Here is a 21,822-nt window from a genome sequence, read left to right as displayed (position 1 = left end):
TACCAATTCCTCAGGTCACCCCCAAAGTGAAGAATAAACACTGGTGCCTCCCAGTCAACTGAGGGCTGAGCCATAAACATGGGGCCCCGGGGCCCTGGGAAAGGGGGAGATAACAGCCCTGACTGCAGCTTTCTCTTCAGGCTACAGCACCTGGATGCTTCCCACACAAATACAGAGACCTCCAACTGCCCTGCAAAGGAGAACCCATAGGGACACACTCACTGTGTGGACAAAGAAGGTTTTAAAATTCTTGGCCTCTGGTCGGAGTTCTTGTGACCACGGAATTTCACCTTTCAGGACTTTGTTGACAGGATCCACATAATATAAGTGTGGCCCTTCTGTGAGCAGTAACTGTCGTCGTCGTGCAAATAAACCCTGATGGGAAAAAACAAGGGACTCTGCTTGTCAAGGCTCAGAGGTGGCTGATGACAGTGTGGACCGCTGCCTCAGAGGCTGGACTGTCAGAGCAGCTCAGGGACCTGCCAGTCACCTGCCCACTTACCTGGGACAGAGAGTGCACACCTCCTCCCCCACGCGGCCCAGCCCTGGGCCGGAGAGGATGGAAGTGTTCCCTGCTTGGTTCTGGGAGCGGGACCCACTGCCCCGCGCTGGGCGTCTGTACTACGGCTGCCCCATGGGGACCAGCAGCACAGGCCGGGCACAGGCAGTGGTGGGATTCAGATCATTTAACAAGTGGTTCTCTGCCCTAATGACCGTTTTAAGTAAAAAAAAAGATATACAGAGAGGTAGTTTATTATTTCATGCATTTAATACTTAAATAAAATAAAAGGGGTACACAAAACTAGATTGTTATAAAAGTTTAAAAATATTAATGAAAAAATATTAAATAATACATGACAAAAAAACAATACAAGTTGTCACCCCCTGGATGTTTGGCACCTTTTCTCTTTACGTTTTAGGTTTACTGAAGTAACAAGCGCAAGGGAATTAAAATGTAGTATTTCATCAAAGGTATGAGTTTTTTGAAATGCATGAGTAAGTATTACAAGCTTAGTTCCGTCAATTTTTTTCACCTGTGGGCGGACGAACGTTACTGCGGGTATGTAGTATACTCTTGTTGTGCAGATGAACGTTAAACAAGAGTAAGGAATGCAAATTTGTGATTTCCACACTGGGCAGCTGCCCAGGCGCCCACCTTAGAGAGAACCTTGATTACAAGTGCCATTTTAACAACCGGTTCGCTGAACTCAACCAAAAATTAGGTATTGGTTCTGCCAAACTGGTGCAAACCAGATGAATCCCACCCCTGCGCACAGGTCCCTGCTGCTGAGCCAACTGACGGGCACACTGTCGGCCGTCAGCCCGCACTCACTGCGTGCGTCTGCTGCCTTCGCTCCGCATGAGGCACAGAGCTCTGCTGCGCCACCCACACCTCACCCCCCTTCAGGGAGCTTTTCATCCCCTGAGAGTGCCCCAGGGTGGGTCAGGGATGGAGGCCAGGAGCCCAACCTTCGAAGTGACTGTGCAGGATAGAGAATATTTAGGAGTCTGACAGGTTTTGATAAAATTAATCCATTTTTTTATTAACCCATAAAACTCAATAATTAACAATTTTCAAAAACAATTCTAATGAAGCGACAGATGACTTGTGGGGATGTCAAGCAGAGCCTCCTCATGGGGACAGAAACTGACATCAACAACCCAGCCTTGCAAAGCCACCAGAACGCTGGCTCCCAAAACGAAACGAGGGGCTCTATTTCCGTTTTGCTACAGTGTGCCTGTGGAGCCTCAAACTGCGTGCTGTTTAGATAGCTGAGATCTCCCTCAGCTAGCACATCTAGGGCCGATCTCTAAAAGGGAACCAAACGAAGGATGCTCTATGCATGGACCCAGTTACAGCATGGACCCGAGAGGAGACAGGATGGTGAGTGAGAAGAAACAAGACAAAGACACAGATGGAGGCACAGGAAGGAGCAGTGGGAGCAGAACTCACCTTTCGTTTATCTACTGGACCCATTTTTAGTATTAAATTATTTTCTACAAACTGGTGCCTACAATGGAAGAAAACAAGAATGAGACAGTCATGAGTCAGAGACAAAAATTCTCCAAACTCCTCCCTTCAAAACACACTTCCCAATGGCATGTGAACTTCACTTTACCAAAGCCTCTCCCTTCGCAGATCCAAACTCACTTCAGTAACAAGGACACTCCAGATGTAACGGAGCACAGGAGTGCCGCTGCTTTACCGTTTTCCATCTGTTTTTTTTTCTTTTTTTTTTTTTTTCATTTTTCCGAAGCTGGAAACGGGGAGGTAGTCAGACTCCTGCATGCGCCCGACAGGGATCTACCCGGCATGCCCACCAGGGGGCGATGCTCTGCCCATCCGGGGCGTCACTCTGTTGCAACCAGAGCCACTCTAGCGCCTGAGGCAGAGGCCACAGAGCCATCCTCAGCGCCCGGGCAATCTTTGCTCCAATGGAGCCTTGGCTGCGGGAGGGGAAGAGAGAGACAGAGAGGAAGGGGTGGATAAGCAGATGGGTGCTTCTCCTGTGTGCCCTGGTCGGGAATCGAACCTGGGACTCCTGCACACCAGGCCGACGCTCTACTGCTGAGCAAACCGGCCAGGGCCTTTCCATCTGTATTTGAGCCAGACACCAGAGATACTGCCCGCTACTCCTCTCACTCTGCAGCCTCCACACAGGTGAGGAAAGGTAGGGCAGACAGGGCTGCAGAGCGGAGTCTGTCACACAGTCCTCATTACATTTTTCTTTTTAACTTTGACTGATTGGTGTTAGAGAGGAGGAGGGAGAAGGAGAGAGGGAGGGAGGGAGGGAAGGAGAGAGAAACATCGATTTGTTGTTCCTCCTATTCATGCTGTCATTGGTTGATTCTAGCATGTGTCCTGACCGGGGATCGAACCCGGTAACCTTGGTGTATTGGGACAAGGCTCTAACCAACTGAGCTACCCGGCCAGGGCAGGTCCTCGTTGCTTTAAACACAGCAGGATCTGAGACACAAAACCCCTCCAAAAGGGCAGAGCCCAGGTCAGTGTTCAGAATCCACTGAGCCGCTTAGAATCATAAATCCCTAAAAGACCCAAGTTGGATTTGGTTTAAGAGCATCTTATCTAGTGTTTCTACCATAGTAATAAAGCACTTTTATTCAAATATGGCAGGAATTTGGAAGAGAAAGCTTCAAATACAGAATTTAATTTAATACACATAATTACCAAAGTATACATCACTTTGATTTGTTTTAATATCTGTAGGCTGTCTTTTTTGGCTAAAGCTAACAGTGACTGGTTTATATTCTGATTTTACTAAACTTCTTCCCCCCCCCCAAAGTTAGAAGCAGGGAGTCTTCCACTCCTGCATGTGCCTGACTAGGATCCACCCAACATGCCCACCAGGGGGCAGAGCTGGGGCGTTGCTCCGTTGTGGCCGGAGCCATTCTAGTGCCTGAGGGGAGGCCATGGAGCCATCCTCAGCGCCCAGGCCAAGTTGGCTCCAATGGAGCTTTGGCTGAAGGAGTGGAAGAGAGAGACAGAGAGATAGGAGAGGGGGAGGGGTGGAGAAGCAGATGGGCATTTCTCCTGTGTGCTCTGACCGGGAATTGAACCTAGGACTTCCACATACCAGGCTGACTGGCCAGGGGCTAATTTTACTAAAATTCTTGACCCAAGGTTCTACTGTTGAAACACAAAATATTTTATATTTGAAAAACAAGTAAGACAGCTGTCATCTCAAACAGTGATAATTTTACCACGTAAGTGTCTTGAGTGTATCCATACGCTTCCCTGGCTCCTTTAGGGACCTAATACGTGTGCAAGGAGACTGGCTGAGCTGGTGGAACCATGTTCTCGCACCGAGTGTGCCAGCTCAGCCTGACCCAACCAGACCAATGCCCACACCCCAGAGCCCCTGGGCTTGTCTGCTGAGGTCCCATCCCCAAGGAATGAGCTCCAAGCAAAATGACATAGCATGCAGTGGATTTTGAAAACTAAGAAAAATTTTAACAAAAAAGGGCTATGACTTATATGAGGAGAAGTACAGTCCTTCACTCTCAAAGGTACTTTTTAATTTTTTTAGGTGAGAGAAGGGGGGATAGTGAGGCAAACTCCTGCATGTGTCCTGACTGGTATCCACCAGCAACCCCATCTGGGGCCAATGCTCCAGTACTAAGCTATTTTTAGCACACGAGGCTATTGTACTCCAACGGGGCTAGCCTCAGTGCCTGGGCCCATGCTTGAACCAATCAAGCCACTGGCTGCGGGAGGAGAACAGGAAGAGAAGGAGGAGAGGGAGAAGGAGAGAAGCAGATGGGTGCTTCTCCTGTGTGCTCTGATCAGGAATCAAGCTTGGGACAGCCACACAGCAGGACGATGCTCTACCACTGAGTCAACCGGCCAGGGCCAGTATAGCCACATCTTTAATACAGAGAGTTCATGTATTGTGGACCATGGCAATGCCAGGGTTTCTCTCACCAAGTTCCACTTAGCAGGCCCATGGCAGTGTTGATGGCTGAAAGCTTTTTTTTTAAAGCGTGCTTGTGCGAGAGAAAGAGAGAGAGAGAGAGAGAGGGAGGGAGGGAGGGAGAGGGAGGGAGGGGACAGAGAGGAAGAGAGAGAGAGATGAAAGCATCAATTCTTTTTTTTTTTCTGTATTTTTCTGAAGTTGGAAACAGTGAGGCAGTCAGACAGACTCCCGCATGTGCCTGACCGGGATCCACCCAGCACGCCCACCAGGGGGCGATGCTCTGCCCATCTGGGGCGTCACTCTGCTGCAATCAGAGCCATCCTCAGCGCCTGGGCAAACTTTGCTCCAATGGAGCCTTGGCTGCAGGAGGGGAAGAGAGAGACAGAGAGGAAGGAGAGGGGGAGGGGTGGAGAAGCAGATGGGTGCTTCTCCTGTGTGCCCTGGCCAGGAATCGAACCTGGGACTCCTGCACACCAGGCCGATGTTCTACCACTGAGCCAACCGGCTAGGGTGAGAAGTATCAATTCTTTTTTTTTTTTTTTTTTAATTTAATTTTTTTTACAGAGACAGTGAGTCAGAGAGAGGGATAGACAGGGACAGACAGGAACGGAGAGAGATGAGAAGCATCAATCATTAATTTTTCATTGCGCGTTGAAACACCTTAGTTGTTCATTGATTGCTTTCTCATATGTGCCTTGACCGCGGGCCTTCAGCAGACCGAGTAACCCTATGCTGGAGCCAGCAACCTTGGGTTCAAGCTGGTGGGCTTTTGCTCAAACCAGATGAGCCCGTGCTCAAGCTGGCGACCTCGGGGTCTTGAATCTGGGTCCTCTGCATCCCAGTCCGACGCTCTATCCACTGTGCCACCGCCTGGTCAGGTGAGAAGTATCAATTCTTAATTGTAGCACTTGAGATGTTCACTGATTGCTTCTCATATGTGCTTTGACCAAGGGGCTCCAGCCAAGTGACCCCTTGCTCAAATCAAAGACCTTGGGCTCAAGCCAGCGACCAAGGGGTCATGTCTATGATCGCACACTCAACCCAGTGACCCCACACTTAAGCCAGGTGAACCGCACTCAAGCTGGCAACCTTAGGGTTTTTTTTTTTTCTTTTCTTCTTTTCTGAAGCTGGAAACGGGGAGAGACAGCCAGACAGACTCCCGCATGCGCCCGACCGGGATCCACCCGGCACGCCCACCAGGGGGCGATGCTCTGCCCCTCCGGGGCGTCGCTCTGCCGCGACCAGAGCCACTCTAGCGCCTGGGGCAGAGGCCAAGGAGTCATCCCCAGCGCCCGGGCCATCTCTGCTCCAATGGAGCCTTGGCTGCGGGAGGGGAAGAGAGAGACAGAGAGGAAGGAGGGGGGACGGTGGAGAAGCAAATGGGCGCTTCTCCTATGTGCCCTGACTGGTAATCGAACCCGGGTCCCCCGCACGCCAGGCCGATGCTCTACCGCTGAGCCAACTGGCCAGGGCTAACCTTAGGGTTTTGAACTTGGGTCCTCAGTGTCTCAGGCCGATGCTTTATCCATTGTGCCACCACCAGCCAGGCATGTACTTCCATGTTAGGCATAAAGAAAACTTCAGAATTTCAAAGAAATGACTACTGAATGATAAAAAGTTACATAATAGTAGAAGGTATAACTGAAAGACAGCTACTAAGAGCCCAATAGCAACATAAAAAACTTAATACTCTAAAAATGTACTGTCAAAATTTATGACAGAGCCCTGGCCGGTTGGCTCAGTGGTAGAGTGTCGGCCTGGTGTGCAGGAGTCCCGGGTTCGATTCCCGGCCAGGGCACACAGGAGAAGCGCCCATCTGCTTCTCCACCCCTCTCCCTCTCCTCCCTCTCTGTCTCTCTCTTCCCCTCCCGCAGCCAAGGCTCCATTGGAGCAAAGTTGGCCTGGGCGCTGAGGATGGCTCTGATTGCGACAGAGTGACACCCCAAGATGGGCAGAGCATCGTCCCCTGGTGGGCATGCCGGGTGGATCCCGGATGGGTGCATGCGGGAGTCTGACTGCCTCCCCATTTCCAGCTTTGAAAAATACAAAAAAAAAAAAAATTATGACAGACTTAAAAGCAAGACAGGCATTGGGAGGGCCTGTAGGAGGAGCTTTCTCATACCCTTTGTTGGCTGCAAAGCCCTATAGAAGAATTCCTGGGTTACAACAGAGCTCTATGATTAGTCTTCCTCATCCTCTCTGTAAAGAACTTCCTGATTCATGCATGTGGCTCTCTATACCTACATGTATCATATTACAATCCTTCTTTCCCACCCAACCCCAGGAATCCTTGACTGGGGACCGAACCTGCAACCTTATTTGTTTATTTATTTTTAAGATCTTATTTATTCATATTAGAGGAGAGAGAGAGAAGGGGGAAGGAAGGAGGGAGGAGCAGGGAGCATCAACACCCATATGTGCCTTGACTTGGCAAACCCAGGGTTTCAAACCTCAGCATTCCAGTTCTATGCTTTATCCACTGCGCCACCACAGGTCAGGCCCAAACCTGCAACCTTTGCACATCAGGACAGTACTCTTACCTAACTGAGCTGTCTGGCCAGGGCAAGCCCAGTTTTCTGGGTTTTTTTGTTTGTTTGTTTGTTTGTTTTTAACAGAGACAGAGAGAGAGAGTCAGAGAGAGGGATAGATAGGGAAAGACAGAAATGGAGAGATGAGAAGCATCAATCATTAGTTTTTCGTTGTGCTTTGCGACACCTTACTTGTTCATTCATTGCTTTCTCATATGTGCCTTGACCGCGGGCCTTCAGCAGACTGAGTAACCCCTTGCTCAAGCCAGTGACCTTGGGTCCAAGCCGGTGAGCTTTTGCTCAAACCAGATGAGCCCGTGCTCAAGATGGCGACCTCGGGGTCTCGAACCTGGGTCCTTCCGCATCCCAGTCCGATGCTCTATCCATTGCGCCACCACCTGGTCAGGCCAAGCCCAGTTTTTAAAGCATCAGAATGCTCAAGGGCAGGCATGCCCATAGGAAAAATGAGGGTTCTCAGGCACCGCAGATACAAACTATTACCTTCATTTTTTTAAAAATCTGTTCATTTTGAGAGAGACAGGGAGAGAGAGAGGGGGGAAGAGAGAGGGGGGAGAGAGAGAGAGAGAGAGAGAGAGAGAAGGGGAGGGAGGAGCAGGAAGCATCAACTCTCACATGTGCCTTGACCGAGTAAGTCCAGGGTTTAGAACTGGCGACCTCAGCTTTCTAGGTTGACACTTTATCACTGTGCCACCACAGGTCAGGCTTCATTTTTACTTTTAAGTGAGAGCGAGAGCAATGAGAAGCATTAACTTATAGTTGCGTCACTTTATAGAGACAGAGAGTCAGAGAGAGGGATAGATAGGGACAGACAGGAACAGAGAGAGATGAGAAGCATCAATCATGAGTTTTTCATTGCAACACCTTAGTTGTTCATTGATTGCTTTCTCATATGTGCCTTGACCATGGGCCTTCAGCAGACCAAGTAAACCCTTGCTCGAGCCAGCAACCTTGGGTCCAAGCTGGTGAGCTTTTGCCCAAACCAGATGAGTCCATGCTAAAGCTGGCAACCTTGGGGTCTCGAGCCTGGGTCCTCTGCATCCCAGTCTGATGCTCTATCCACTGTGCCACCACCTGGTCAGGCATTGTGTCACTTTAATAGTTCACTGATTGCTTCTCCGTGCCCTGATTGGGGTGGGGGTGGGGAGTGGGGAGGATCCAGCCAAGCCAGAGACCATGTGGTCATATCTATGATCCCACGCTCAAGCTGGTGAGCCTGTGCTCAAGCTGGGGACCTGAGGGTTTCAAACCTGGGTCCTCAGCATCCCAGGTCAAAGTGCTATCCACTGCGCCACCACCTGGTCAGGCCAAAGTACTGCCTTCTTGAATATGCACACCTTCACTCTACCTGCCATTCCAGGACTCCACCTTAAAATAAGTATCCAGACAAGTGGGAAGAGCTATGTGTAAGAGATGACTTACAATGCAAAAATTTTGGAACATTCCAAACGCCTCACCATGGATGGTGGTTAATTTATTTATTTATGTATTATTTTTTTTTTTTAATTTTTATTTTATTAATTTTTAGAGAGGAGAGAGAGAGAGAGAGAGAGAGAGAGAGAGAGAGAGAAGGGGGAGGGAGAGAGAAGGGGGAGGGAGGAACAGGAAGCATCAACTCCCATATATGCCTTGACCAGGGAAGCCCAGGGTTTTGAACCGGCGACCTCAGCGTTCCAGGTCGACGCTTTACCCACTGCGCCACCACAGGCCAGGCCTCTGGTGGTTATTTAAATCATAGTGACTCCATGCCTGAACACAGATGCCAGCATGTCCGCCCAGCTGAGTCCCAAGAGCTGGAGTCTGGAAAGTCCCAGTGCACTCACTCCTGGCCCAAGACTCTGAATACCCACTTCCAGTTGGACCCCTCGAAAGGCCTCACTGCACAGTGTTACTGGCAGTTGTGGGAGGCAGAGCAGAGCGCCACAGGCAGCAGAGAGAAAGGCTAGGATGCCTGTTCTCTGTTAACTGCATCTCGCGTTCCCATTATTTCACTGCATTTCTAAAGGCAGCACTGCTTATGCCTATCATGTTTTCTATTTAGAGAGAGAGAGAGAGAGAGAGAGAGAGACAGGGAGAGCGAGAAAGGGAGAGAAATGAGAAGCATCAACTTGTAGTTACATCACTTTAGTTGTTCACTGATTGCTTTCTCATATGTGCCTTGACTGGGTGACTTTAGCCGAACCAGTGACCCTTGCTTAAGCCAGTGAACTTGGGCTTTAAGTTAGTGACCTTTGGGCTCAAGCCAGTGACCCTGCGCTCAAGCCTGCAACCTTGGGGTTTCGTACCTGAGACCTCAGCGTCCCAGGTCGATGTTCTATCCACCGCGCCACCACTGGGTCAGGTACCTATAAATTCTTACCAAGGGTTTCCATTGGCCTGCTTCTCCAGTAATAACCTCTTCTCATCTTCAGAAAACTGTAAGTCCAGTTCAAAAGAATTAGTGTCCAGGTCGTGGATGTACTGCTCGATGTTGCTGCCCACCCTCTGTGGCAGCCCAGTGTCCGAGGCAGACAGGGAGTGCGAGGAAGACGACGATGACACCTGCATGCAGCCGAACTGGCTCAGGAGGTTGTCATACTGCACAGAGAAGGGGAAAGTGAGAACAGCACCTTCCTTTTCCTGAGGGTCCAGTGCTACAGACACGCGCTGACCTACCCCACACACGGCCGGAATGAAGACCACGAAGCCCGGGTGGGAGACGAGCCGTGGAGCCACAGCCGGCTCTGCTTTGGCTACTAAATGTGGACAGCTCTGCCTTCTCCTCCACTGGGGGGAGGCCACTGAACGAAGGCAGGGCTGTTCTGTGAGTCCTTGGGTTACCCTGACGAGAGGGGTCAGGATGGGCACTTCCGGCCCCAGAGGTCCCCCAGGTGCAGAGGCTCAGTGCAGGACCCTGGGAGCTCAGAGCCCTTCTCCTTTGGCCCTGTGGTCCTCTGTCTCTTGAGTTGGTGGCTGTCACTACATATTCCAATATGACTGTGTTCAATTAAAAAAATACTCCTTTTAATCTCAGCAAAGATTGATTAAGCTTGATAGACAAAATTGCTTGCTGTTCTAGAGAAAGCTACTAACTACTGGGAACACAGAAAATGACTCACAAAAACAAAAACAAACAAAAAGGAATGACTCACAAATGTGCCACACAGGCAGGGTCTGTGCACTTACACACCCCTGAGCTGCTGAACAGGCCGCGGAGCCCCAGCCAAGACGTGAGGAGAAGAGGTCACCCTGGACAGCCGGCCCACCACGGCTAACAAAGAGGAACAGGAAAGAAGCCGCCAGGCCCAGGATGGGAGTGCAGCCTAACTGCGCGTCCCGCGCCCGCCGTCCTCACGTGCCGACCCAGTGGCTTCCCCCGCACGCTCACACCGCTCCAGCAGCAACCTCCACCCGGCCTCCCTGACTCCCAGGCGGGAGTGAAACCGGGACACTCCAGGGCCCTCCATCTGAGGACTAGAGCTCTCCACTCTTTCTCTGAAGACGCCTGGACCGAGGGCACCTCTGGGCAGGGTCCTACAGTTTACAGTCTCCCTGGGTGTCTCAACAAACCTGTGAAGCTAGTGGGACAACTGCTGTCATTATCCCCATTTCTGAAACAGGGAAATGAGGCTCAGAACTGGCCCAAGGTGACGACCTGATCGCCAACACCAAATTCAGAACTAGTTCTCTGTCTTCCCGGTGCAGCGACCACCTCGCTCCCATGCAGAACCAGCGGACTGCTGCGTGCTGAGCGGGCCCTGTCTCGGGTGCTCCACTGCCCTGGCCCCGAGGAGAGCTCCAGATGCCTCAGCTTTGTCCTCGACTATTCTCCCATCAGCAGCACCAACTACAGACGAGCAGCACAAAGCCTAAACCCAGAGAGACACGTGACAAGGGGCGACTGGACTGGAGTGGAGGTCCTCCTCCATTCACAGCGGGGAAACACCCGCCTGTGCTGGGTTCCGAGCCTTTCTCCAGAGCGCCCCACCTGGCTCGGCCCACCTGGGAGTCCAGGCACAAGCATTGCCATCAGCCACCGGCACGGGTTCGGCATGCAGATGAGAATAGGGCACCTGCTTTCTTCATTCCCTGAACAAAGATGGTTTCTGTCCTTCACATTCAGAGGGAAGTCCCTTTCCCACTGAAGAGCACAGACCCTCTTGGAACCACGTGGACGGAGAGACTGCCCCTCCCTGACAAACTGGCGAGCCATTAGAGTGTCTCCTTGAGCAGGTCTCCTCTGTACTTGCCACCTGGCCAGGTCAAAGTCTTTTTCAAAGCTCACTAAACTGTCCAAATGTGGTGCAGGGAGCTCAGCCCGAATACTTTCCAAGGCTTTCAAACCACAGAGCCTTCAAAGCTGAGGATGACCCACCTAACAAAAGTGAGCTGTTAACTTGTGGAGCCGGTATTAGGTGGCCACACTTGAGTACCGAGAAGCCAAAGCCCTCAACATGACAAAGGCAACGAAACAACAGACAGAGGGCCTGAAGACACTCAAGTGTGTACGCGCATACACACAACCTCACATATGCACACTCACACACACATGCTACATGAAGCCAAGCTTCCCAGGCACTGAGAGCTAAGACGACGGGGGCCTAATAGGCTTCGTCAAAGACCAGCCAACAGACAGAACTGCTCCCGGGACAACCTGCCAAAGGCACTGGACACACTAACATGCTCCTGCTGGCCGAGGCCTAGGAAAGACAACAGGGCCAGGGGAGGAAGTGCTGGGGCTGAGCCCTCTGCAATCTGCACTCGTGGAGGCCGCAGACAGCTGTGGCCACCGCAACATGGAAGTGGGTAAGGCTCCCTTTAAGTCTGGCACAAAGGATACATATTTTAGGAGAAGAAGCAAAGGGGAATGTGTTATTTACAACAGTAGGTAGGAGACAAAAGGAGCTCTTGATCTCCAAAAGGTGGTAGTAGCAATAACTAATTTGGCTTTGGATGACTTTTAGATAAAAGTCTAGAACTCTAAAATCAACTAAAGTAGAATGTTACACATAACTTGTTAGAAGAGCAGTGACAGAACTCAAACCAGAGAAATGGACTATCACTGATAATAAAAACACGTGGGGGTGGATGGTGGGCGCACACGTAAGGTGGAAGTACTTACTATTTTAACGTACACTACAACCTATTGTACTCCCCAGCCCAAATCCATTGGCTTCACATCTTCCATTAAGAAAAATTTAAAGAACAAAGTATACTTGGAACCTACAGCTGGGGTCAAGCAAGTGACTACAGCTTCCTACATCTTATGCCTGGGACTCGTACCACAGTCCCTGCTTCTACCAGGCACCAAAAGCTGACACTGACCAGTGTCTATCCTCAATGCCACATGTCCCCAAAGTGTTCCAAGCTGTAGTACCCTACGCTTTTCTTGTAAGATCAGAAGCATTCCAGAATGTCTTCAGACACATGATTAAAAAGGTACCAGTTAAGAGCATAAGACAGATGGCCACCAGGAGACTGAGCACCTAGAAGCCCAATGGGAAAAGTGGAGGGGGAGGGTGCTGCTCCCACTAGCTGCAGGCTCCCCTACCCAACAGCTGGCTCTCATTGGATCTCTATGGGCAAAAATTAACTAGAAGAAATGAGAAAAGTACCTGGAGCCGTGCACTTGGGCCAGATGTACAGACAATAGACTTTTTAGGCCCCACCAAAGTGTTCAACCACCATCGGATCTACACTGGCTTCCCCTTGAGCCATTCATCCCAAGAATCGGTGTCCCAAGGCCCATGGGTGTAAACTTCCTATGCACAGAACCATTTTCATAAAACATGACAGCAGCCTTCATCGCTGCCTGGGCGATTCCCAACACACACGAGCCAGCTTACGTTTCCGTAGCAGTCTTCGTCATCTTCCGACATGGCTGGTAAGTAAGCTGTGAGTTTCGGAGGTGTCTGAAGATGCAGATTCTCCCATGTGATGGAATCAAAGAATGCATGAGCTTTTAGAGGGCCGTATCCTTCCATTTCTTCACAGCCTAATCGCTTTGTGGCATCTAAAACCTTAAATGCAAGTCAAGCCCAGTCAATGTTAGGGTTAAAAAGTAATTCTGACAAAAATTATTTTTGAGTATTCTTTTCAATTCCCAATGTCTCCTAGAAATAGAAAGGGCCATGGCCCAAGCTGCCTCGTCCCAGTGAGGGCCGGGGACAGACTGAGTCACCCTCTAGGGTTCATTTCACTTTTCTCGAGTTTTTGCTCCTTTCCCTCTCACAGGTGAAAAGGAATCACAACCTTAAAATTTTTTTTTGTTTATTTATTTATTCATTTTAGAGAGGAGAGGGAGAGACAGAGAGAGAGAGACAGAGAGAGGACAGAGAGAGAAGAGGAGGGGAGGAGCTGGAAGCATCAACTCCCATATGTGTCTTGACCAGGCAAACCCAGGGTTTCGAACCGGCGACCTCAGCATTTTCAGGTCGATGCTTTATCCACTGCGCCACCACAGGTCAGGCCACAACCTTAAAATTTAATGAACAGCACCAAGTACTATTTTAAAATATACAGCTGAAAATCCTAAAATGAGAAAAAAAAAATGAACGTGCTGACTTTAATAACAAAGAGAAGGAAGAGTTTGGGTGGTAATCTACCAAAGACAGGGCGCCAATAAAGCACTGTGTCCCCCCAGCGCCTTATCTCACCGGGCCCACAGCTGTCTCCTCCAGACTTCGGCGGCATCTCCCCCACCCACCGACCCACAGAGGGTCAAGCGCATCTTCCCACTGAGGGGACAGACACAGGAGGGACAGTAGAGAAGAGGAAGTCTATGGCGTTCTCCTACCACTGAGGCAGGACTGACTCTGCTTCGCCAAGATCAATTTAAGAGACATCTGGAGCCAAGAACCCCAGGGGCAAGGACAGTGCAATTTCTAGAACCTAAAGACAGGCCTCAATCTGTTTACCCTTTGCTGTATCACCCGGGATGACCTTGACAACCTCATGTAGCTCACTCTAGAATTCGTATCTACAGATGTCACTAAGTAGGACTTACAGCCATCTGCCATTGCAACACACCACTTGCTCCAGCATCAGGTAACTTAAAATGCTATGTATGTTGATGAGCACATGCAAAATGATATAGTAATTTCCTGTCTGATTAAGGTCAAGATTCAGGCATTTGGAAATTGCAAAGAGCTTATGATGAGATGAGACAGGAGATACAAATCTATCCACAATCATGACCAACCCTTTAACAGCCTTTTAATGCACACAGTGCCTCCAGGAGAGCCCTCTGACCGCAGGGGCGGCTCTCAGACCATCTTACCGGAAGAAAATTCAAAATATTTACCAAAAGTTTTTCCACAAGGTCTCTTGCCTTAGGAAAGAATTTTTCAGGAAAATCATACTCCAATTTAATGATCTTCTGAAATATGAGATATTCGTTTCTGTAAAATAAGAGAAACCATCATTCCAAGCAGTCACACAAACCTCCCAGAACAGAGCTCTACCTTTCCTGGGACAGTGGTCTCCCTCTCTCCCCAAAGAGTCACTATATTCGGTATTTGTTAAAGAATCCTTGTAAAAGCCCTCCCTTCTTGGCCCAGCCCCCTCCCAGTTCTCTGGCTGCTTCCATGGCCACAGGTGTGGGTGTGGGAAAAGGTGGGGAGTCTCTTACCCGGCTCGGAATGGTGGCAGTCCTGCCACAAGCTGGTATATTATACATCCAAGAGCCCAAAGGTCTGAACTTTAAGGCAGGGGAAAAACAGAGAATGACATTGTAAAATTACAGTGACATGCATAGTTCCTTTCCATCTCCTCTGTTCATACCACCCCAGATCAACCTCTGATCTACTGCTCTTCTTTAAAACAAGGTCAGTGCAAGGGTGAGACCCTGCTCCAGGCCATTTGTGAGGTGGTCTTCCTAGGAATCTGCACCCAGGGGACTGGGCACACACCTTTTCTAGTGCCAGTGATTAGGGAGGTGCTGAAAGATTCTCTCGTAATTCACTCAGTGTTTACCCCCAGGACACAGACGCAAGCTCACATATACCAAGAAGCCAAATCAGACAATCTATAGGAGATGTGCAAAGCAAGCCTTTTTCCCCTGTTCTTGGACTCACAGTGCAAAACCTCGGAATTCCTCCTTAATAAATATTTTAATTATATATTTTAAAAGAAACACACTGTAGTTCCAAAGTGCCCTAAGTCATTTCCAGAACCAGCTGGCAGGAACCTTTTGGGGGTGGGGGCAGCCCTGCTCTTTGCCCAGATGTCACCCCTTTCCCACCTGCTCTCATCCATTCTCTGTCCCCTCAGCACCATCTCAGAGCTCACAGCTGACATCTACTTTGCGTATTTGATTTCCTCTGTAGGTGTTGCATTCTATTCCCAGCTCAGCCCAATGAAGCATCAAGATGCTCCTCGCCTTGCACTGCCAGCTGCCTCTCCCTACCTCCCAGCCCAAAATGTATGTAGGGCTCAGGGTAGCTGGATATAGTCAGTTTCTGGAAGAGGCCACAGCCTGGTATCTGGCAAATGAACTCAAAGGGCATGGGTGGAGACAACAGGCCAACTGCCAGCAGTGCCAGGACTTGGATGAAGGCTCCATGTCATCAGCATTGCAGGCCAGGGACAGATGAGGCTCTTGGTGTCGGTCAGAAATCTGAGTCACAACACACCGATGAAGTGAAGGGCATTTAATTTTTTTTATTTTTATTTATTCATTTTTTAGAAAGGAGAGAGAGAGACAGAGAGAGAGAAGGGGAGGGAGGAACAGGAGGCATCAACTCCCATATGTGCCTTGACCAGGCAAGCCCAGGGTTTCGAACCAGCGACCTCAGCATTTCCAGGTCGACGCTTTATCCACTGTGCCACCACAGGTCAGGCTGAAGTGAAGGGCATTTAAAAAATAGATTTACATTCCATTCAGTAACTAGTTTTCACACTTGATTTCCTCTACTGTTTAGGCTAGTTTAAATAAAGTTACAGGCCTGACCTGGGGTGGCGCAGTGGATAAAGCATAGACACGGAATGCTGAGGCCGCCGGTTCAGAACCCCGGGCTTGCCTGATCAAGGCACATATGGGAGTTGATGCTTCCTGCTCCTCCCCTCATCTCTTTCTTTTTCTCTCTCTAAAATGAATAAAATCTTAAAAAAAAATTAAAAAGACATTAAAAAAAAAGGAAGCTACACAAGGAAAACACGGCCTTTCTGTGCAGACGCAGCCAGCCAGAGAGAAGGGGTAGGGCCGTGGGTGGGGCCGCCCCTGCTGTTCTCACACGGTCACCTCCAGGGAGGAGTGCCAGCCAAACCTGCTTCGGGGCTGACTTTTCACCTAGTGAACTATTTTAATGTTTTATCATCAGTGGGTATATTATCACTTAAAAAAATTAAAAGAGCCTGACCAGGCGGTGGCGCAGTGGAAAGAACGTCGGACTGGGATGCGGAGGACCCAGGTTCGAGACCTCGAGGTCGCCAGCTTGAGCGCGGGCTCATCTGGTTTGAGCAAAAGCTCACCAGCTTGGACCCAAAGTTGCTGGCTCCAACAAGGGGCTACTCGGTCTGCTGAAGGCCCGCAGTCAAGGCACATGTGAGAAAGCTATCAATGAACAACTAAGGTGTTGCAACGCGCAATGAAAAACTGATGATTGATGTTTCTCATCTCTCTCCGTTCCTGTCTGTCTGTCCCTGTCTATCCCTCTCTCTGACTCACTCTCTGTCTCTGTAAAAGAAAGAAAGAAAGAAAGAAAGAAAGAAAGAAAGAAAGAAAGAAAGAAAGAAAGAAAGAAAAGAAAAGAAAGAAATATATATAATGAAAATTAAAGGGGGAGCCAGTATAACATTTCTGGAAACTAGTATGTACCAAAGAGTTTTTAAACGTTCAGGTAGGCCACATCATCCTACTTCTTGAAGCTCAAGAGGAACTTAGGGCAGCCCTGGCACCACCTGGCAGATAGTCCCTCTCCCCCACTAGACAAGCAGGCAGGCCCTTCTGCCCCAAAGCACAGAATATACAGCGCACAGCAGGCCAGAGTGTCGGATACACAAAACCCCTTCAACATCTAATGATAACGAAAGAGTCCGATGAAAATCAGTAAATCATATGTTAGAAAACCACACAGCTATTAAAGATAACTGCAAGTAATTTTAGTGACATGGTGAAATGCTCATTATATAATCAGAAGGATTACATAATGAGCCATTAAATACTTAATAATTAGATAATAACCATTATACATTTAATGGTTATTAAATAACCATTCAAGGCCCTGGCCAGGTTGCAGTAGATAGAGCATCATCCTGGCATGACAATGCAACCAATGAGTGCACAACTAAATAAAAGAAGTTACTGCTTCTCTCTCTCCCCTCTTCTCCACTCCTGACTCAAATCACTGGAAAAATTAAAAAACAAAACAAAAAACACTCAAAACTGGTTATTATGATTCCAAGTAGTATAAAATGAGATAAATATATATAAAACCCATAGAAAAAATAACTGTGAAAGATATACCAACTCAATTATCTGTGACTGTAAGGAAGACTGGAGACTCTGAGTGTTTTTATGTTTGCTTGTTTTTTTAATTTTTATTTTAGTGAGAGGAGGGGAGGCAGAGATAGACTCCTGCATGCGCCTGGACCGGGATCACCCGGCAAGCCCACTGGGGTGATGCTCTGCCCTTCTGGGGCGTTGTTGCATTGCTCAAGAATGGAGCCATTTTTTTAGTGCCTGAGGCAGGGAGATGGGCAGGGGTGGAGAAGCAAATGGGCGCTTCTCCTGTATGCCCTGACCAGAATCAAACCCGGTACATCCACACGCGAAGCTGATGCTTGAGTGTTTCTGTGTTTTCATCTAAGAATTTTTTCCAATGAATATTTATCACTTTTAAAATAATTCTAAAAATCTTAATTATTTTTGAATATTATGTTAAAAACATTAAAAAGTATAAAAAGATATGCTTTTTTATCTCCCTCCCAACCCTGTTCCCTCACCATCACACCAGTGTTACCCACTCCTTGTATATCCTCCCAGAGAGTTGTAAATGCATGAACAAACAAATCCAGGTAGATAGTCTCCCTCCCATTTTCACACAGAAGGCACTCATCCTGTGTCTTCCTTATCTCATTCAGTATGGCTTGGAGATCTTCCCCTATCAGTGCTAATGAACTGCTTCAAGCTAAAAGTAAACTCAAAATTGAGAAGCTAGTTCTTAGGCAGCAGGGACATACACTCTGAGAATCTGACCAATGCACCCACAACTGGAAGGGGGGGGTCTCAGCTTCAGCAGTGTAGACACCTGGGACCAATCTTTTTTTTTTTTTTGAGAGAGAGAGACAAGAAGGGAAAGAGAGAGAGATGAGGAGCATCAACTTGTAGTTATGGCAATCTAGTTGTTCATTGATTTTTTTGTCATATGTGCCTTGGCCTGGGGGTTCCAGCCAAGCTAGTGACCCATTGCTCAAGCCAGCGACCCCATGCTCAAGCCGGTGACCTCAACACTCTATCTACTGCACCCCTACTGGTCAGGCCTGGGGCCAATCATCCTTGCTGTGGGGATGTCACTGCACTATAGGGTGCTGAGCAGCACTCATGGCCTCTACCCACCAGATACGAATAACACTCTCTCCCAACCCTCACCAAACTGTGTCTATACACAGCTAAATGTCCTCTGGGGAGACCTGCCCCACCTAGGAAGACCTGAGCTACAGTAGCATCTAGCCCTGGTGAGAGCTCATATATAAAGAGCCTAGAGACCCAAGTGTAATCTGTCAGAGCATCCTTCCATCCTTCACCGTGTTTCTGCCCCCTACAGCATGTTTTGAAAACTGTTATGTTCAACACAGAGCTGCTGTCCCCAGAACCATTCACTCCTCTGTAGCCTCTGGCACTGTCACCCTGTTATTCTAGGAAGGCACCTGCATCCTGCCAATCCAGGTCACTGACCCTATGACCTCTGTCAACTCAAGGGAGGCTGCCAGCAGACCATATGTGTGGCTGGCCCAGGGCAGGAAGAATCTTAAGAAAAAGCTTTAATGACAGAACCTGTTGCCACCTGGAGCCACTCCCCAAGCTCTGAAACCCTAGATTCTATTGCCACCTCTCAGTATTCCACCTGCCTCAGGCCTAGCAAACAGCTCCCAGACTTCTCCCCACGCTGGGCCACCAACACTCCCAAGTCCCTTTCATCCACAGCCCCACGGCCCTGCTGCTGACCCTTCTCCCCTCTTCAGACTTCTGCTCTTGTGAGTAGAACTCCAGTCTCAGTGTCCTCCACACCCTAATTTCTTCTGCACCTGAGAAGGCTCTCAACCCTGCAGCCACTGACAGGCCTGTCCCAGGTCTGAGCATGGAGCAGGGTCGGCTTGTTCTGGCTGGGCCTGCCAGGAAAGTGGCTCGGTCTCCTCCCACACACACGGCTTTCTAGGCCTCGGCCCATAGTCTGCTGAGTCCAGACGCTAAAAAGCTGACCTGTAGCTGCTACCAATGCCAGTCTACCAGAGCCAGAGGTGGCACCAAGGATTCCCAGGCTCTGGGACAAGTAAGAAGCCTTGTAAAATAATACAGAAGTCTGCCACACTTCTCCCCCCTGAACAGCTGTTGGAAGGGAACAAGATCCAATCTCCAGGCATAAAGCAACAATGGCCCCAGGAAGTATAAAGTGTAACAATAAAGTAGCACATGGGTTATCAAAGGAAAGGTACTGATTAAAGGCAAAATGCTAACTTCTTCCAAGTATAAAGGCCATGGAAGGTACTCTCTTAACTATTAATTTCACATGAAAAACTGTATTAGAGAAAAAGAGAATTATGGAGGGAGGTGGAGGAAGGAGAGTAAAGAGGGACAAATGTATATGGTGACATAATGATTTGACCTTTGGGTGATGGGCACACAACAGTTCAAATGCTATAGAAATGTTTACCTAAAACCTATGTACTCTTATAAATATAATTTTCTAAATTAAAAAAATATATAGAGAGAGAATTAGGAAACAGGAAAAAAGTTATGGAACAAAAAAAGGGTGAGAAGAAATAAGATTACCTTTTACAGGCCGACTTCTCTGTGAGCAGCTCGGGAGAAACATACTGGGCTGTTCCCACAAACGAGTTGGCCCTGGCTGAGGAGAAGAGGACAATGGTCATGCTGAGACACCAAGCACTTACAGTCATAGTCGTCCATCTATCAGGACGTCCTGGTTGACACAAGCATAACCTGGAGCTTTCTGTCTGCACAGCACTGGTCGTTTGGACTGTACAATCCCAAGAGCCTTACTTGTCCAGGGCCCAGCCTGCACACCCCATTCTGAAACCCTCTCCTCCGCGGGCTGGCTCAAAGGTTGCCTGCTCAGTGACACTTGCCCCGACCACCAGGGCAGCTCCTCCTGACCTCCTCTGTGCCTCATGTTCCCCTGGTGCCTCTCACCGACAATAGACTAGCACTCACCCAGCATTGTGTTAGCTAGAGCAGCTCGAGGAGCCCATGGTGCCTACAACAGCCTCAGACATGCAGCAAGTGCACAGTGAACCTGCGTGGAACGTAGGGAAGGACTGGATCCCTTGCAGGCTGCGTGCAGGGCAGGGATACCTTCTCTTTGTAACAAACTGCTCAGGGAGGTCAGGGCCTATACAGGAAATGAGACTCATGCATCCTGGCTGGGGACCCTCCACAACATCTTACCACCTCCAGTACTGAACTGTGTGAAGCAAGGTTCACAAAGTTTAACTGCAGACCTGGGTGGCAGCAGGACCCTCTGGACCCATGCATCACCAGAAAGAGGAGAGACCCTGACACCCGTGTCACCCCAGTAACCCCAGGGACCTCGGGGACCTGATCAGTGGCCATGCATCCCTGACAAAGAACCATGGGCACGAGCCGCCTGCCTGCCTCCCCCCACCACTGCTTCTGAGGCATCCGCCATGGGGCATCCTCTGACACTGGGGACCACACAGCTGCTCTTACCCTTCCCCACGACCACAGGATGAAGGCTCATGGATTCTGGTGTGAGAGCCACCCGTCATCTAAGAGCAAATCAATTCTCTAAGGAGAACGGCCGCATGTCACTCACAGCAACCTGCCTTCCATGTGTGACCTTCCAAGCTGGCACGGTGTCACCAGCATAGACATTTGCTGCCAACCTTCATGACTGAAATGTTTGATTTCACTGAAAGGTTAGTAATTTTCTCCTCTCCAACCTCATGGCTGGCTGGCTGGCTTCTGTATGTGACACCAGAGAGAGTATTAGAAAACCATAGAAGTCTTCTAGTCACCTTCCCCTGGAAGCTCAGAGATAAGCCGAAGGTCAAGCTTCAGCTATTGGAGAGCAAGGCCCAGAACTGACCACTGACCAACACAGCCTCCTCGATGCCACCAACCCCCTCACATGTAGGCCACGTAGTCAGGGGAAAGAAAAGGTTTTTTGGTCTGGGTTGCTGTCAAAGTGGTTCAAAACAAGTGACCAGCATCCTGGACCATGGACCATTCTGGCAACACAGATGTGTAAGGTAGACTCTGAGATGCCGGTGGGGAAGGAAGGACCCAAAGAACTGTTCCTGAGGTCAGGGGACACCCACACTCTATTCAAGCCAAAAGAGCAGACTGTCAGTGTCTTAAACCCACATGAAGCACAGCTAACATTCACAAAATGCGGTCACCTCTTAGAAGATGAGAAAATGAAATACTGTAACACATAAAAAGGCATCTGTGAGATATATCCCAGGAATGCAAGGGTGATTCAACATATAGAAATAAAGTAGGCCTGACCTGTGGTGGCACAGTGGATAAAGCGTCAGCCTGGAATGCTGAGGTCGCCGGTTCAGAACCCCAGGTTTGGCAGGTTCAAGACACATATGAGAAGCAACCACTGAGTTGATATTTCCCACTCCTTCCCCCTCCTTATCTCTCTCTCCTTTCT

General features: G+C 49.2%; 1 protein-coding gene across 2 annotated transcripts in view; it reads right to left on the bottom strand.

Moving 5' to 3' along the window:
* Positions 1-21,822, bottom strand: part of PDPK1 (3-phosphoinositide dependent protein kinase 1) — a 79,283-nt gene that overhangs the window by 5,554 nt on the left and 51,907 nt on the right. For both annotated transcript variants that reach the window (XM_066275189.1, XM_066275190.1), the window contains 7 exons: positions 19,953-20,028; positions 14,592-14,660; positions 14,265-14,361; positions 12,808-12,981; positions 9,342-9,559; positions 1,955-2,012; positions 223-375 (listed from right to left, as the gene is read on the bottom strand). In XM_066275189.1, coding sequence (XP_066131286.1) covers positions 223-375; positions 1,955-2,012; positions 9,342-9,559; positions 12,808-12,981; positions 14,265-14,361; positions 14,592-14,660; positions 19,953-20,028 — 845 coding nt within the window. The remainder of the gene's footprint in view (positions 1-222; positions 376-1,954; positions 2,013-9,341; positions 9,560-12,807; positions 12,982-14,264; positions 14,362-14,591; positions 14,661-19,952; positions 20,029-21,822) is intronic.

Source organism: Saccopteryx bilineata, chromosome 4, assembly GCF_036850765.1.
Source record: "Saccopteryx bilineata isolate mSacBil1 chromosome 4, mSacBil1_pri_phased_curated, whole genome shotgun sequence".
NCBI lineage: Eukaryota > Metazoa > Chordata > Mammalia > Chiroptera > Emballonuridae > Saccopteryx > Saccopteryx bilineata.
Note: the sequence above shows the minus strand (reverse complement) of the source record. Positions and strands in the feature narration are given on the sequence as shown.